Raw genomic sequence first — 17,626 nt, 5'->3', positions numbered from 1 at the left:
GGACCATCATATCAGACCACTGGTTGAGAAGCTCCCCTCATACCTTAGAGACACTGGAGACTTCATCTCCCAACTATCTGCAGTGAAACACAATGGTGGTGACCTTATATTGGCCACACTAGACGTAGTGAGTCTCTACACCAATATCCCTCATACATCTGGTCTCAATGCTTTAAAGTGTTCTCTTGATGCCAGGACTGAAAATGTTCCCCCCACAGATTTTCTGATTGACATGTCCAGATTTGTTCTGACAAAAAACTATTTCCTACATGGCACCGATTTCTTCCTCCAAACCCATGGCACAGCAATGGGTGCCACTTTCGCCCCCGACTATGCAAATCTTTTCATGGGCTGGTTTGAAAAGCAGTATGTTTACAACAACAATCCCTTTTCACATCATGTGTGGTTTTGGAAAAGATACATTGATGATGTATGTTTACTCTGGACGGGTTCTCATGACGACCTCCTTTCATTCTTACAGTATCTCAACAGCCGCATGGATTCTGTTGCATTTAGTATGGAATATGATAGCAAGAAAGTCAGCTTTTTGGATACATGGGTAATCTTTAATGGAACCAATATTTTTACCACACTCTTCAGTAAACCCACTGATAGAAATAGCTTGCTACACTATTCCAGCTACCACCCCCCTCCCCTCAAAAAAGGTCTACCCTATAGCCAGTTCTTGAGGGCGAGGCGCATCTGTACTAGAGATGATGATTTTCAGGTAGAAGCTCACAAACTCTTTGACCAGTTCCTGCAGAGAGGCTACCCACGAGATGTTTTGGAGAAGGCATTAGATAGAGCCTCGGAGAAAAGCAGAAATGAGTTGTTAACAAAGGATAAAGCCAAAAAACAAAAAGCATTTCCATCTGTATTCAACACTACCTGTTCACCACTAGGTCGTAACATTTGCACTATAGTGAAAAAGCATTGGAATGTCCTGTCTGTTGATGATACTGGAAAGCAGATCTTTGACTCTCTTCCCCTTTTCTCCTTTTCCAGAGCCAAGAATGTTGGGGACACACTAGTGCATCATGCAGACTCACACAGAAAACCCACCCACCAGAGACGTCTGGTCAATGCCACAGGTTTTTTCCCATGCCGCAATTGTGCTGCCTGTTCTAATGGTAAAAAGGTTAACACCTTTACCAGCTTTGTCACTAAAAAGGAGTACAAAATAAAGAAAATGATAACATGCAGTTCCACTAATGTGGTCTATCTAACCATGTGCACCAAATGTGGTATCCAATACTGTGGCAAGACTTAGAGACAGTTGAGAATCAGAATCAATGAGCATAAGAGCTCTATTCGCCGTGCTGACCCCAAATCAGCTGTAGCAAGGCACTTTGCCGATGGCAACCATTCTCTTTCTGACCTAGCTTTTTGTGGCATTGATATAATTTTTCCAAAACGTCGTGGTGGTAATGTCGACCAAGCACTTTTACAGTGCGAGTGTAAATGGATCTATTATCTCAAAACATTGCACCCCAATGGCGTGAATGAAGAACTCGAAATGGCCTGCTTTTTGTGAATGTCTGTATGCACTACTAGTCCCATGGCCTTTAATCTAATAATGTATATACTTACCTTTAGACCTCTGGTTCATGTATAGGTATGGATATGTGATTGATTGATTGATTGATTGATTGATTGATATGATTTGTCTAACATGAGCTAGCTGTGCTGATTACCTGCCCCATGTGAGGCTCCTCCAGGTGTGCCTAATTAAGCTCTCCAGCTTGATTGAGAACTCTACAAAGACACTGCCACCAGGGCCTCCCAGTACTGCACTGACGATAGTCCAACTAGGACTGAAACGTTTGCTGCTAAGTTTGTGCCGATGTCAAGCGCGCAGCTCTCTTCATGCTCAGTAATCAGATATATTAATACAAATTGTGAAACTTGACCATCGGCGGTCAAGTGCAAATAATTAAACATTTATTTTCAACAAAATCAACATTCGGAATGCTATTTATTACATGCCATAGCAAATGTTTACTAATTGGAATTGGAATTTTCGTTTGTGGTTGCAAGTCATGAAAAATGAATTAGAATAGGAGATCGCAGTTAAGTGCAAACAAAACAGATCATCATAATGAGCATAAAGCAAAGTCTGTTTTGTGTGTTGCTTTAATTTCTCCCTATCCACCTTATTTTTGGCGGCCATTTTGCCTTACGTTAACTATGGGTTCTATTTCCGGTGTAACCAATTTAGATAACCCCCCAGCCCCCGACAAAAAAAACGTCTATGAGGATTTTACCCTTTTACAGCAGAGCCGTTCTGCTCTACAGCAGTGTCGTTCGGGTGCTGGGATAACGTAATGCATTGTGGGTAGTCGGCTACTAACTGTGGCTAATGTTAGCGGCTAGCTAGCTATGTTACATGGCAGTAAAACGCCACCAAATTGATTTAACTTTTAACCATTTCGAGTAACACACATTTCGCGTTTCCATACGGACCTCCAGCGTTGGTTAGTTGTTTATAACGTGACTATATTTATTACTTTTATAACGGACTCCAGCTTCCGGTTTATAATTCGGGTCTGCAGCCAGAGTATAACAAAGGAAATGGCAAGCGGCAACAATGAGTCACGTTAAACCGGACCTTGTACCCACGATTCTTTTTTACAGTGGGGTATTCAAAAATAAGGTGGATATATGTACTGTATTTGGATCTAGGTAGTCTATAAGAATTTTTGTTTAGTTGCTTAGTAACTTCCTGTTCGACACCCCATACCCGCCCCAACTCCCCATTTTCCTGGTCGGTTGGCGGTATAGCTTACTTTGTTTTGTTTGTCCATTTAAAGTAACACTTGCTTGGGACAGGCAAGTATACAATTCTCTTTAGCCTAAGTAGTACTTTGGATCATATAATGTTTTGTGATTTTCAGCACTGTGGCCTATTGCATACTTTATTTGACTTTTGTAAAAAAACAAAAAAAAAAACAATATCGCTTCAGGTAACATGTCAAAATTATACCCGTGCATGAATAAAAAGATAAAATTCAAGGCCTTTCAGACTCCCATGCACTATTTAAAGTGCATTTTCCCCATCATCAAGAACATCTTTTCAACATCAATGTGCTCTTTCATCTACACTTGAAGTACAAACAAAAACATCAACACTCTGCATCAGTGTGCCAATACAATGTTACAATGTTACATTGTAGCATCAGTGTGCCAATACAATGTTACAATGTTACATTGTAGCATCAGTGTGCCAATACAATGTTACAATGTTACATTGTAGCATCAGTGTGCCAATACAATGTTACATTGTAGCATCAGTGTGCCAATACAATGTTACAATGTTACATTGTAGCATCAGTGTGCCAATACGGTACTGAGGGAGGAATTCTCATGATATTATGCTGTATTGATTCCCCCCCCTTTCCCTTTCAAACTAGAGTTATTTTTCAATTCATCCTCAATGGTGACTGCTTAGCGTTCTGTACTTTTTACGCAGCAGATCAAGGGGCTGATTAACTCTTTTGCTCCCTGATGTAGCGCGCTCACATCTCTGAACTCGAGCAGGATGTTCCAACACAGGAGAGCACAGGCCCACATCAAACAGCCCTCCACTGGGATGAGGAGCTTTAGCTGAACCACCAGCAGCCACCCCACATCAAACACCTTAAACGCATGCACGTGCACGCGCGCGCACACACACACACACACACACACACACACACACACACACACACACACACGCGCGCGCACACACACACACACACACACACACACACACACACACACACACACACACACACTCTGCAAGGGGTTGCAAAAGGGGAAATGTGTGTAATTGAAATTCACCTGAGCATTTGACATACTACCCTCATGAATTCATGACTGTAACATCAGTTTATTTGAAGAAGCATAGTACCAACTGGAGATCTGAGTCCTGTGTAATTGCCTGGGACGTCCGGTGATGTGAATGGGTATAAAACACCCTAGATGGCTCCTTGTTGGCATTGGGGGGAGCGTAATTTATAGCAGCTTATTCACACCATCAATAGAAAGATGGATAGTATTGTATGCTAGAAAGTGCTACCAGTACCTTACCTTGTAGCAAGATGTGAAATTGGTGTATAATGTGTTTTTCTTTTTTTATGAGGAGAAGGTGGCACCTAAGTCAGAGAACTTTTTTCAAAGTAATGCAGTCGTCGTGGCTTAATATAGCAATAACTCAGTTTTGTTCCGTTTTAAGATAAGATCCAAAGCAGCAATTTCTCAGTTCCTCTTTGGAAGGACTGGTTTGTTTCCCTGTGACTGTTATCTTTTCTCCTGCTGCTCTCACTCCCCAGAGATGCTTGATTGTATAGTACAGGGCTTCATACCAACTCTCCGGTGGCGTCTGTCTCCTGAGATCCTTCACAGGCACGTTGCCAGCAGCACCCCCCCTAAAGACTTGCTTCACAGCAGGCTTTCAGATCACCTTAAGCGGAATATTTCACGAATTGGCAGTCAAATCTGTCAGTGGGTTTCAAATCAAATGATACGATCACATTTCAAAGATCAATTTCAACTCAGGAGCGCTGTGATATGTCTTTTCTGCCTTTTCTGCCTTTCTCTTTGTCGAGTCCTGTGTGAAGACTGAGCCAGACGACGGCGGACTTGAAAGTACTAGAGAAGAGCCAGCAGCAGCAGCAGCAGCAGCTCTCCTCACGCCTCCTCCGCCGTGGCTCAGCAGTTGGCGTTTCACATTCAGGCCGCGTCGCCTCCTCGCTGCCCGGGGGCCGTGGACAGCATGATGCCCCCTAGGAGGACCGTGCCCTCGCTACTCCTCAACTTGACTTTGGGGTTTCACAAAAGCTAGCCCCTTTGTTTACGCTGACAGGATGCGCTGGCTACTGACCTGGAAAAAGCGGCCAAGACGGGTTGTCTTGTAAGAAAGAGGGGAGGCTGGTGATGTATAGGCTCCTTCTGGGACCTTTCACAGCGCTGCCGTTGGAGACACCCCGCCATCCCTCTCTCTCTCTCTCTCTCTGCTCATCTTCTCCTCCTTCTCCCTCTCTCATCCTTGCTATCTATCCCTGTTCCCCCTCTCTAGTCAGCGCTCTCATCCCATCTAGTCAGTGGTGGTTTTGCATGAATCTCCCCATGCCAGGTTTCCCCCCACCCACCCACCCAGTCACCGGGGTCATTCATCATTATTGTCATGGGGGGTAATGTGTGTGGGTGGGTGCAGAGATCTATGACTTCTTCATTTGAATGAACCTCATTAGATTGACTCTTCTTTGTAACGGATCCCCTCAGAAAACAAGTCTGGCAGTTATTTAGGCGATTCTCGCATGATAGCCAATGGAACATGACGTCTCAGCCAAGCATATTTGCTCCCGACGATGGAAGAGTCTCTTCGATGCGGTCTGCAAGGCCCTACGTTTTTGCTTTATCATTCCTGCTCGCGTGCTCGCATTTACATAGCGATGCTCTAGAAGACCTTGAGCTTGACTTGTGGTGGCCACATGCTATCAATATGATGCCATCTACTGTCTTTTTTATCAACTCCACTTATCATTTACAACTGTGAATGAGCCCATTACAAGAGGACAGACAGGCTGCTCAATTCTTTGAATGAAAATGTATTTAGGCGCACACATGACGTTGGTTTTAATCCCCCAGTAATTTATTCTGAGAAGAATTCTCTCATTAAATAATAGATTGAATCCACACAGGGGTTAGTGAAGTGAGACTATTCAAGGTGCAGGTATGTACACAATGTTCTCAGTTTAATAGTGTCTTGAAAATCAACGTTGAAACAAATAAAAACCTCTTCAAAAAAAATGGGGACATCTGTCAGTGGATGCTCAAGGGAGACTACAGTAGATTAAAAAAAGAAGATATATTCCATATTTACAGCAAATATAATCCCTGCGTTGCCGCAGAACAGTGAAGTTTGGTTTTTCCTTATTAGAGCAGATCTTTGTCAGGGCGTCTTTAATCAGCCTGGTCCCGGGGGATGATATTTTTAGCCACCTTTTTTTGGAGGCTAAGACTCCTTTACCCACACACCGCACTAATGAGATGGAGCGCTAGTGCAGGCATGCGTTAATTAAGCCTGGTATGCAGGGGAAGAGGCAAAAGCAACACGCTCATGGCATACATACATTAACTTTAGCCCACCTCCGCCATGTTTTTCTCTCCTTGTGTTTTTTTTTTCTTCCTCTCTTCTTTTTTTTCACGTAGGTTGCACAAACAACAGATGGCTCCGACGCCGACCTGTGGAAGGACGGCTTATTCAAATCCAAGGTCACCCGCTACCTCTGTTTCACCAGAAAAAATGTACGTGTGAATGTAAACTTCTCCTCTTCCCTTTCTCCATTCTCCTGTAACACCTCGTCCGCAACACCTTTCTTTTCTTTTTTTTTCCCAGCGGTTACCTTGGTTTTCTGTCACCGGAATGTTCCTCTGCAGCACTTTGATCACAGAAAGTCCTGTTTAAAGGGCCAACCATTGCCATTGCAAATTGTTTTTTTTGTTTTTTTACTTTTGCGTATTATGCATGCATATTCTAGAGGAATAATACCTCAGTGAGAGATATTTTTCATGTTGTGGGTCCTCCAGAGAATATTATGTATGTTTATTCATGAAATAACAATGAGTTGTATCTTAACTATTCCAATTTATTCAATTAACACCGTCCCTATAGAATTTGGGTACCAACCAGTGATTCTTCAAAGTTGTTGCACACATCCAAAATATTGAAATTTTGAATATGACATTTGGTTAAATTGGAAATGACACATCAAAAGGCCCTTTCAATATGGTTGTAAAAAGAGCTTCTATACTTTGAATAGCAGTGGAGACTCCTCTGTAAATTGAAAGATCTTTGGATGTTCTTCACAGTCTAATAGCAGCTGCTTAGCTTCTCACTGACTAATAGCACTGCTCTTGGTGATTATGGATTGTATAGTCCCTCCCTGACCATTTTGCCTTTTTAATGCCTTTTAGAAGAGTCCATCTACTCATTGCTTTTTTGTTTTTGTCATAATGTTATTGCTGCTGCTACTGCTAGTGTGTTTGTTTGCATTGTTGTCATCTGTAGCCATAACACACTCATTATCAGCCTCTCTAACCTTAGCTCGTGTGCCCTACTATTCAATAAGTCATATGAGTCTATTAATTTATTCCCCTTAGTTGCAGGTAGCCATTCCCAACCTGTGGGCCACGAAGGTATTGCAAGTCGGCTGCCAAACATTTGCAAAACAGTCCGATCTTCATGAAAAAAAAAAAGTAATTATTGTTATTATTATGTGTGAGCATCCATTTCTCCATGGTTGAATGATGCTGTCATTTAATTTGTAATCAATTATTTGTTAATTAGCCTTTTCTAGACAGCCCCTCACTTTTAGTTTCTGATTTCAGTGTGGTGCTGATGGACAGCTCCTTTTATCGTTAAAACAAGAAAATGCTCTCAGAAAGCATTATTTGGCCTTCGTACCGTTTACGGTCAGATGTGGGTCGTACATTTTTTTAGGGGCCATGAGGTTGTAGAGGATTTTTGATCATCTTTTTGCATTATTTTCAATTGTTCACAATTTTGCCGTTATTTTGCATCAACTCATTTTCTAAATATCAATCAAGTCTTTCCTTGATGGCCTCTAAAAGCCAGGCAGCTTGGCACCGGCTGCCTCATAGCCTGAGCTCAATCTGGTCCTCAGTTTACTATATAGCACACAAATAGCCTTCCCCTAGTTCCTGTATATTATCTTAAAATGTGTGGTGTCCACATTGTTTTAGAGACTTTGACAAAAATAAAACATGACAGAGCCATCAACAAAGGCTATTTTGTCTGCCACTCAATGGAGCTCCCACTGTAATTGTCTATGACAAAAACAGATTCTGTAAAATTAGCCTCTGAATTATGTGGGGGGGAAGTAAATAGTTTGTGATTTATCATACTCTAGGTTAGAGGTAGATAGCCCTTTTGTCAGGTCCTGATGGGAAATATCTCTCCAGCAAAAGGGGGAGAAAAAACAAAAAAAATAAAAAGGTTCCATGCATAGTAATAACATTCATCCATATTCCTCCTTAAGTCAGTATAAAAACTATGAATAAAAAATGTCTCTAATGGTAATGACTGTCGGGCAACTGTAGCGGTGGAAGCCAGCCTTTCGGACGCATCGAGTCACGGCTGGCTCGCCCCACTCTCTACTGCCGCTGTGTATTATTGCAATTTATTATGGCAAAAAATGGAACCGTAATGGGAGGCAGGGAAGAGTCATGCTTGAAAATGTCAACTACACACTGCCTGATTGTTTATAACCAGTAGCATTCTGTTGATCAGGCCGCCTGGCCTGTCTCACATCATCCCACAGATTCTCTCCAAAGGTTGAGAATGATTACAAGTTCACGGATGCAAAAAAAAAAAAAGAAAAGAAAAAAGCTATTAGGGAGTCATTACTTCCGCTATTTTGTCAACCCTTCTCTTTAGAGACTTCCGGAGCTTTTAGTAAATCATTGGATCCATTATCTCTACATTTTCTTTCCCGGGCCCTTCCGAAAAACGGGTAACCTTTTCTTTCCCTTGCTCTCTGTCCTTTTGATGTTGAATTTGCATACGGTGGACTGCCACTCTAAAGTGTGCCGTCGCTTCTCCGTCAGAGCCAGCAGGGGGACGTCGTCGTGGACATGAGACTGATGGACATCAGAGACACGCTGCCAGAGGGCTTCACACCTGTACAGGAAACAGTCGACACCAGTAAGTAAACAGTCAACACCACCAAGCTCAGGCTCGCCTCCCCTCTCTCCTTGTTTTCCCTCTCAAACCGGCTTCTGCCGAGGTCCTCTGGGGCAGCTTTGCTTGAGATAGTGAATGTTTTATGGGCGCAGGTTAGCTTAATTTATGGTAGACTGTGGGAATAAAATAAACATTTTGCCCCGGAGGTACAAGAGAAGAGAATCATGAGTCATTGTTTATCTCAGCTGGAGCTGTGCTTTTCTTTATGAGGGCCTTATTTATTTATGTATTTATTTGGGAAGAGGACGAGTGGATGGGGGTTATCTAATATTAATGAAATGCATTCCCCAATGCTTTAGTGCTTTTTGAGTGCTATGTATTTCCCCCTCACTATCCATGCCTTGGAAATGTAATAATATTTTGGTGTGGGGAGTGAGGACAGCTTGTTTATTATTTTTATTATCATTGCATTTACACTGCACTTTCTAGTGCTGCTGGGGAAATAAATGAGAGAGCCACAGATGCAATATAGGAAGGCATGGCAATGCCTTTTCTTTTCTTTCTTTTTTTGCCAGAATGAAGAAAAGAGATTATGTTTTGTTTGTCTATGGTTGTAATTTAATGTTTTATTACTTGATGTGAATCCATGTTTAATGTACGGTATACATGTTGACATTATGTATGAGACTCTATCTGGGATATCCAGTTTAAATCCCTGTTGTGCACTCTAGCTGATGGAGGGTTCACTTGCCTCTGTCATTTTACCTACTCAAATGATGAAAAACGCTAATAATACATGTGGATTTTGTGGCTTTCCACTGTCCGGTCATTTCCCTTTGAGCATAGCAAGTCGCCCAGAAGCTGATATTAGTTCATCTCTTATCCGGAGACCGGTAATGACTAAATAGCAGAGTGAACAGTGAAGTGTGAGTGCGATTTCCGATTGCATTTTTCTCTCGGAGGATCAAAAAGTGCATAGATCTTTCTTTTTTGAGCTTGAAACCCAGAGAAGATAGAGCAGAGTTGCTGCTAAAACACTGGGCCTGTGGCTGGCGCGTGACGACGGCCTCACGTGTTCCTTCCTCATCAGAGGAGACGGCCATGAGGAAGAGGAGGCTCTGCGTGAAGCTCGGCCCTCTTGCAGCTGCCGAAACCGCCGTGTACGACATTCAGATCGTCGGGAAGTCCAAGCACCATCTGGTTAACTACACCTGTTTAGGGTGAGATGTTTGGTCCTGGTAAAGTACATGAATGAGTTTTGCACACACACAAAATACCATGATATTTGATTGCTCACTTGTGCTGTTTTAAACGAAGCACGATCGACTCTTTACTAGTTACTTTGTCTTTACACAGTGAGATAAACAGTATGGGGATATGGTACCGAGTGGGAGATGTCCTTCAGCATCGGTCACCCCAGAGAGACCCGCCCACCACCGCGAGCAGTGACACACAACAACCCACCACCACGAGGTAATGAACGCCGCGGCACAATATTCAACAGTGCCCCTCGTGAAGTTCCACTTTTCTCTCTTTCTCCTCGTTGTACAGCCGTTGCACTTTGCGCATGCTTGACTGTAACGTTATGACAACGAAGACACAAGCCATTGATCACTCGCGGGCAATCTGCTGTAAAGGTTGCGGCCGGACAAAGAGGTAGCGGGGGCGAGCCGGAGAGACAGGATAACTAGACAGGATCCCCTGAACAAGAACACCAGTTCAATGAGGGCTAAACTCCTGCTATTTGCGGTGTGTCCCAGGAGGCAGAGGCAGGTCGCTCTCTGACTGCGGTGACAGGAGGGTTGTACTTGCGCAGACAGAGAGAGAGGGAGAGCCATAGCCCGGAGAGGGAGAGACAGCTGCAGAAAGGAAGGGAGGAGAGCTCCGAGATCTCTCCGCCATGCTGGAGCGTGTGTCTCTCTCCCCCCTCCTCCTCTCCTCTCCTCTCCTCTCAGCTGCTCAGTCTTCCTCCGCCTCAGGCCCAGACAGAAGGAGCAGCCCTTTGTACTGTGTCCAGATCAAACAGCTCAATTATTTATCGCCACGAAGAACTGGGGATTTCCACAGCAAATTGTAAATAAACAATTGAGACTCCTTCGGCGTGGCAGCGCCGCGGAGAGGGGAGCTTGGCACGGGTCGCCGGTGCCTTCGCCAGCTTGAAGTGCTGTGCTCTGCCATCCAGCGCTGGGATGAGTAAAAACCACTTAAAAACCGCAACACGCGCCAGAGTGCCGAGTGCCAACGGGACTGTTGGGCATGGGAGCCGCTGTGCAAATGGCAACTCGGTGGGGATATAAGATCAATAAAATGGTCAGCCGCGAATTCCAAGAGTAAGTTCAAACCGAAACCGTGATTTCACCGAGTACAACCGAGAAGTGGGAGTTTTGCGAATCATCCATATTTTTGCTGGTTGATGGTCAATGATCTTTGATGTCTCGAAATGATTTCGAGAGCTCCGGCCATCATGCCCTCTTGCAACTGTTACCGGTGATCCTCAGTTCTTTTGAAGCCCACTTTCAAGTTGGCGAGGCGTTGGGTTTGGAAGAAATTGCACCTCGAAGCAGCTCACACACACACACACACACACACACACACACACACACACACACACCCCCCCCCCATCCTGATGCCTGCTGAGATCACAGGCTCCTGTTTTTGTATGAACATTAAAATTCATGCCACAGTGAGAACCTTCTTTTGAGTGCGTTTCCATCCATAATGCACTGACACATAAGGACACTGGCACTGTGGGCAGAAGAAGCTCTTGCCAATTTAGACACAGTGCCAATTCTTTGGCTATTTTTATCGTTGCAAACTGGCATCCCTTTCTGTGTAGTTTTTCAGACTTTCGCCAGCTTTTCATATAGCCATAGTTATTTCTGTATTTGAGGCGGTTTGACACTCTGATTCTTTATAAAGAGTTGCTCACCAGTCACAAGATTGCTAAAGAACAGTAGAGTAATACAATGTTACTGTCTGTGCTTTATTCATATGCAGCATGTGAACGCTCTCTCCTCCGCGCCTCCTTGGGGCTATCTATAACAACTTTATGGCCTTCGGAGAATAGCACCTCTTAAATTTAAGTGCTCTTTACAGTCAGTGGAAAAGATGTTTTAAATACAGTCAATAATGTGTAAATTTTTAATGACCCTTATAATTTTGAAAGCTGCGGTGATCCCTCTCAAATGTTAAGTTGCCTCAGCCAGCGGGAGCTTGTTAGAGTTGTGTACAAAAACGTAAACCACAAGGCAGGTTTTGCAGCAGTATGGAGCTGCAGTGTAGCCTCCTACAGTAACCACTAGGTATTGCATCATATTCCGGGTGCAATGTGCACCGTGATTACATCCAGACTGAGGTATTGTATTTAGGTTTTGATTTCCATTGTGCCACTTACAAATCATTATTGTCAGTTAAAAATCAAATGTATCCACGTATGCTTTTCAGAAAGAAGAATGCTTATTTTCTAAGCCCAAGTATTAGTAGTGACATTTTTTAATTGGGTTTTAACAGGTATCATGGCCTTCAACATAGACAATTTCAGTCAAAGTAATTAAAAAAGAAAAAGAAAACCACCGTAATGTAAATTGGTATTTCTTATTGGCTCAGGCTGTCGCGCCATATTGAGCCAGTAAAAGCGCGGGCTGTAGAAGACAGTAGCGGCCTGTTTTGAACCCCTGCGTGTGTTAATGGCTCTTTATCAAGTTTGTCCAAAGCGTTTGAGCCAGCGCCTGCAGTGTTCCTGTTTGATTCATGGCTTCAGTCTGGTGTCAACCACTTTGGCTTGCTTTCTGTCAAGAAAGCCCATATCGCCGCTCTCTGACTTTATAATGTGAAAAACCTGTACCATCCGGTCAGCCTCTTAATGTGTCCACTACAGCAGCACCGCTCCCTCCCTCCTCCTCCTCCTCCTGGCCAACACTGCCATTTGTCCTCCTGATAAAACTGTCATTGCTGAGGCTGATATCTGACCTCTACACTGACTGGTAGCATAAATTAGCCTTGTCCTAATATTGCAATTTCTTCCCCTTCCCTCAGAATCAAGGTTTTTGACATTTCTCTTAGACTAATAGCCTATTGTACACATGGACACTTTTTAAATCAAACGGGTCCGACGATAAAAATGTCAAGGCCAAGTGTCTCTCCCGCCCCCGCCCCCGCCCCCGCCCCCGCCCCCGCTTCATAGCTGACTGTTGCTTGAACACATGAAGCCTAGAGAGTCATCAGTGTCAGGATTGACATGCATATCAATACGCGTCCCATCGCGCTGTCTTCTGCTTCTGACACTCGGCACATGGTTGCGGCTCTGGAGGAGTATTGTATCTGCTTTCATTGCGCACCGGTTAAGCAAGACCTCCCACTGCACATGACTCTTGAGAGAAAGAGAAACCCGCGTGACTGTCACTGTGTGCGCCGTGTGACAGATCTCCCGTCTGCAATGTCGCCGGAGACGATCATTTCTTTTGAGCGCGCAATCTGATTCATTATTTGGCCGTGTTCTTAAAAGTTGCCAAAGTGCCTCCGATCGAGCCCAATGGGACCACATGAGCGGTGTGTGTCGCAAATGATAGAATGATCGGCGGAGATCTGATGGGCTCAGAGAGTCGGGGTGATTTGCCGGCGAATTCAGAGAGATCCTCTTTTCAACAGCTGACAGCGAGCTTAAAGTAGGATAATGATGGGTGAGGAAGCAGCTCCCCGCAAAGCAGCAGTGTCGGCACGTCGAGAAGGTGTGGAGATGTTGTCACGGGGAAGGCTGGATGGGTGTCAAAACAAGAGCTTCCAACTCTCTGGATCGCAGCTCTAGCTCTTCACTGATATTACTCTCATCCTCGTCTTGCCTCTCTACAGACTACTACTTGTCTGTCCTTCCTTTCCTTTCCCTTCTCTCTGTCTCTGTCTCTCTCTCTCTCTCTCTCTGTCTGTCTCTCTCTCTCTCTCTTTCTCTCCCGGGGGCATCTGGGTAGTATAGAGGTAAAAGCACTCTCCTACCACCGCAGAGGCCCGGGTTCGATTCCCAGCAGCGGTATTTCCGGCTTGGTCAGACCTTCCTACAGACGCAGGTGGGAAGCCAGTGGGGTATGAGTCCTGGTCACTGCACTAGTGCCTCCTCTGGCCGGTCGGGGCGCCTGTCCCGACTGGGGGAGGCGAACTGGGGGGAATGGCGTGATCCTCCCGCACACGCTACGCCCTGCCGGTGAAACTCCTCTCTGTCAGGTGAAAAGAAGTGGCTGGCGACTGCACATGTATCGGAGGAAGCATGTGCTAGTCTACAGATCGACAGAGGGGGTGGAGCAACGACCGGGACAGCAGGGGGAATTGGCCAAGTACAATTGTGGAGAAAATGAGAGAAAAATCTGAAAAAACGATTTTTTTTCTCTCTCTCTCTCTCTCTCTCTCTCTCTCTCCTTTTTTTAAACTTTGTTTCCTTATTCCACGTGGAACAACATATGAATGAACATGTAAAAATCTCTGTTCCACCTGTAAATCATGTTATCAAGCAGTCCTTAGTGCGCTGCTTTGCACCGCTGTAGCCTACTAATATGGTTTTAACTCATGGGACTGAAAGATCGGTGGTGTAATTGCGTAAATCTTGTAGGCCATGTTCCCAGGTTTACACTAATTTGATGAGGAACTACACTATAATTGAATATTCAAATTAGGAATATGTGTCAATATGGCTCTCCTTGCCTGAAATGAGGATTAATTGTTGTCAAAACTCCAGTGGCCAACATAATATGAGCCCAAACACTGCTGTTGATTAGCAATGCACATGCCATGTTTTTGTTTTAAGAATGAGTTCTCTAATTGATTTGCCATATGTTGCCCTCTCCAATGCACCTCAAATTGTATTTAGAAGCCGCCGAATTTGGATTGAGACAGTTTTCGGTTTCAAACAGATGGGTATGGCAACCCTAGAGGTTGGCTGGAGAAAAACACTTTATGTACACAATTGCCCGGTTTCACACACTTCAGCGTTGTCATGATTTAAGTGATTTAAGATGATTTAAGTGCCACATTGGCTCTTATTCGTATGGAGATTGAATAATTATTTTACACAACAGTTCCATTTGAAAAGCTGATAGAAATTAACACATTGAATGCCAGCCATGTTTTCATTCCTGTAGGTAAGTTGTGCCAGGGGTGTTTTTGACGATTCTGGCTCATTTTAGAAGAGCCGAGGATTCTTTTCTGTTAAGAATTCATGAACACCAATCATCTAAAAATAACTAATAGAATGTGTGCTTTCTCTGTCTAAAAGAGTTAGTTTGCAGAGTTAGTAGTTATGTAGATATTAGCCGTTGAGTACAGCATGGTTTCAGCGTCTGGAAATTTATTCAGAGATAAATGGCTTTTTGTGAAACAGTCACTTTAACCATTCATTTTTGGCATCAGTAAGACCGTCAGACATTCTAAACAATAGTTTTGAACAGTAATTTCCTCCATAACAACAGGAAACACCCCTCTCATTCAAACTCCTCCCTCCGTGTGTCTTCTCCTCCTTCCTCCTGGCTTCAGCGGGCGTGTCAGAAGCGCGTTGTGCTGCCTGCCTGTCTGTCTGCGTGCCTGCCTGCCTGTCTGCCTGTCGGGCAAGACGAGTCTGAAACGGATTACTGTAAAATCGCGTCGCCATTTCCTTGAATGGCTTTCTCCCGCGGTGTGTGTGTGTGTGTGTGTGTGTGTGTGTGTGTGTGTGTGTGTGTGTGTGTGTGTGTGTGTGTGTGTGTGTGTGTGTGTGTGTGTGTGTGTGTGTGTGTGTGTGTGTGTGTGTGTGTTCGCGCGTTGCTGCGCGGCTCTGGGGGGAAGGGATCTCTGTCCGTTCTGTGTGTGTGTGTCCGGGCTTTTCCGCGGGAGGCGGCTGGTTTTGTGGCTTTTGGGTCCCGTGGCTGTGACTTCTCTCGGTCTCTGTCGCCACTTAGTGGTCGGTAAAATAGATTACACGCATGCTCTTGCTCCAAATAGTTATCTGGAAGATGTAAAAGGGGTTGATTGATGTCCCACCGTCAAAAAAACATGTAAGACGAGTTATTTCGGCTCTGGCACTCAAGCGCTGGATTATGTAAGACGAATTATTTCGGCTATGGCACTTAAGGTGTTAAAGTATCTGATAGTAGTAGTATTTGGAGATACTTATTTTTTATAGGATAGGTAGATAGATAGATAGATAGATAGATAGATAGATAGATAGATAGATACATAGATAGATACATACATACATACATAGATACATGGATGGATGGATGATAGATAGATAGAGGCGTCCGGGTAGTGTAGCGGTAGATCCCCTGCCTACCAACACGAGGGTCGCAGGTTCGCGCCCCCGTGTTACCTCCGGCTTGGTCGGAGGTCCATACAGGCACGATTGGCTGTGTCTGCGGGTGGGAAGCCAGATCGAGGGTATGTGTCCTGGACCTGGTCGCTGCACTAGCGCCTCCTCTGGTCGGTGGGGGTGCCTGGTCGGGGCGGAAGGGAACTGGTGGGAATAGCGTGATCCTCCCACGTGATACGTCCTGCCAGTGAAGCTCCTCACTGTTGGCTGGCTGTCGGCTGGCAACTGTGCATGTGTCAGAGGAAGCATGGTGCTAGTCTACGGCTCTCCCCAGATCGGCAGAGGGGTTGGAGCAGCAGGGGGAAATTGGCCAAGTACAACTGGGGAGAAAATGGGTGTAAAATCAGGAAAAAAAACAATAATAGATAGATATTAGGGATGGGAATCGAGACCCGGAACGTTTAGAACCGGTTTCGTATTGTCCAATTACTCTAAATCGTATGCCCCAGAGGTGATCAAATCCTTTTATCGATGCTGGCATGTTTTTCTGACAGTTATGTGCATTGCAGAAGCTCCTGCATCAGGAGGTCAAACTCTGCATCCACGCTGCTGCCAACTTGCAAGGAGTCATAGCAGAGAGGAAGAAACGGTTCAAAGCGTGGCTTCATTTCATCAAGAAAGATGACAACAGTGCTACTTGTAACGTCTGTAAAATGATCATTTATTATCATATCAGACAGAAACACACAGACACACACACAGACACACACACAGACAGACACACAGACAGACAGACAGACAGACAGACAGACAGACAGACACATACAACATATTCTTCCTTTTTATCCTACCATTCTGCAGCTATTTCAGCAAATGAATGTAGGTGTAGTCCAGATGCTTTATTGGAATATGTTCTCTTTGTTCGTGGTCCTTCTCAGTATGTGTATAAATACATACACACACACACACACACACACACACACACACACACACACACACACACACACACACACACACACACACACACACACACACAAACGATAACAAGTGCCTAGAAAATCCCATCTAAAGCATTTCCCCTGCACTTTATCAGTTTATGGAATGTCTCGGTGCTTTGAAAGACATGTACCTTTCTTTCTCAGCAGTGGATTCATTCCTCCATCGTTCCCACAAGATTGATGCCAACCTTTTAAAAATTCACCATTGGCCTGGATTGAACATGGCCAAATGCTGCTGATGTAAATGAGGAGGAGAAAAGTCGACCCTTTCAGTGCAAATAAATCTTGAGTTGCAGGCTTCAGCTCATAAATACCACAGCCTGTCAGAAGTCTTGTTTTATTGCTCTTGATGGAAATTATTGCATTTATTTATCTCGTGCGAAGAGATAAGGCGGTGAAAGCCACAACTCACCCACAGAAGCATCACCCCCACAGAATATGCAGATCTCCCATTAGTCTTAAATTTTAAGAATTTAGATTTTTACACCCACCCCGGCGCTAAGATTGATCGTGTTGTTATCCATAAACAGACCAAATAAAGAAGCGGACACACAAAACACACTTCATCACATGAAACTTCAAACTTCCCAAATCTATTTATCTCCTCTCTTTTGATTCAGTAGCATCTTCTCCTTCAGGATACCTCTCCCACCTTCTGCTCTTGCTTGAACAAAA

General features: G+C 44.3%; 1 protein-coding gene across 1 annotated transcript in view; it reads left to right on the top strand.

Annotated features, from left to right (window-relative positions):
- Positions 1-17,626, top strand: part of LOC310784374 (multivesicular body subunit 12B-like) — a gene marked incomplete at both ends in the record, with an annotated part of 41,161 nt that overhangs the window by 3,273 nt on the left and 20,262 nt on the right. Inside the window, 4 exons of the mRNA XM_083645384.1 lie at positions 6,193-6,288; positions 8,617-8,707; positions 9,777-9,906; positions 10,043-10,159. Of these exons, the coding sequence (XP_083501510.1) occupies positions 6,193-6,288; positions 8,617-8,707; positions 9,777-9,906; positions 10,043-10,159 (434 nt within the window). The remainder of the gene's footprint in view (positions 1-6,192; positions 6,289-8,616; positions 8,708-9,776; positions 9,907-10,042; positions 10,160-17,626) is intronic.

Source organism: Poromitra crassiceps (assembly GCF_964638095.1).
Source record: "Poromitra crassiceps genome assembly, chromosome: 10".
NCBI lineage: Eukaryota > Metazoa > Chordata > Actinopteri > Beryciformes > Melamphaidae > Poromitra > Poromitra crassiceps.
The sequence above is the reverse complement of the archived record's forward strand: the minus strand, read 5'-3'. Positions and strand labels throughout refer to the sequence as shown.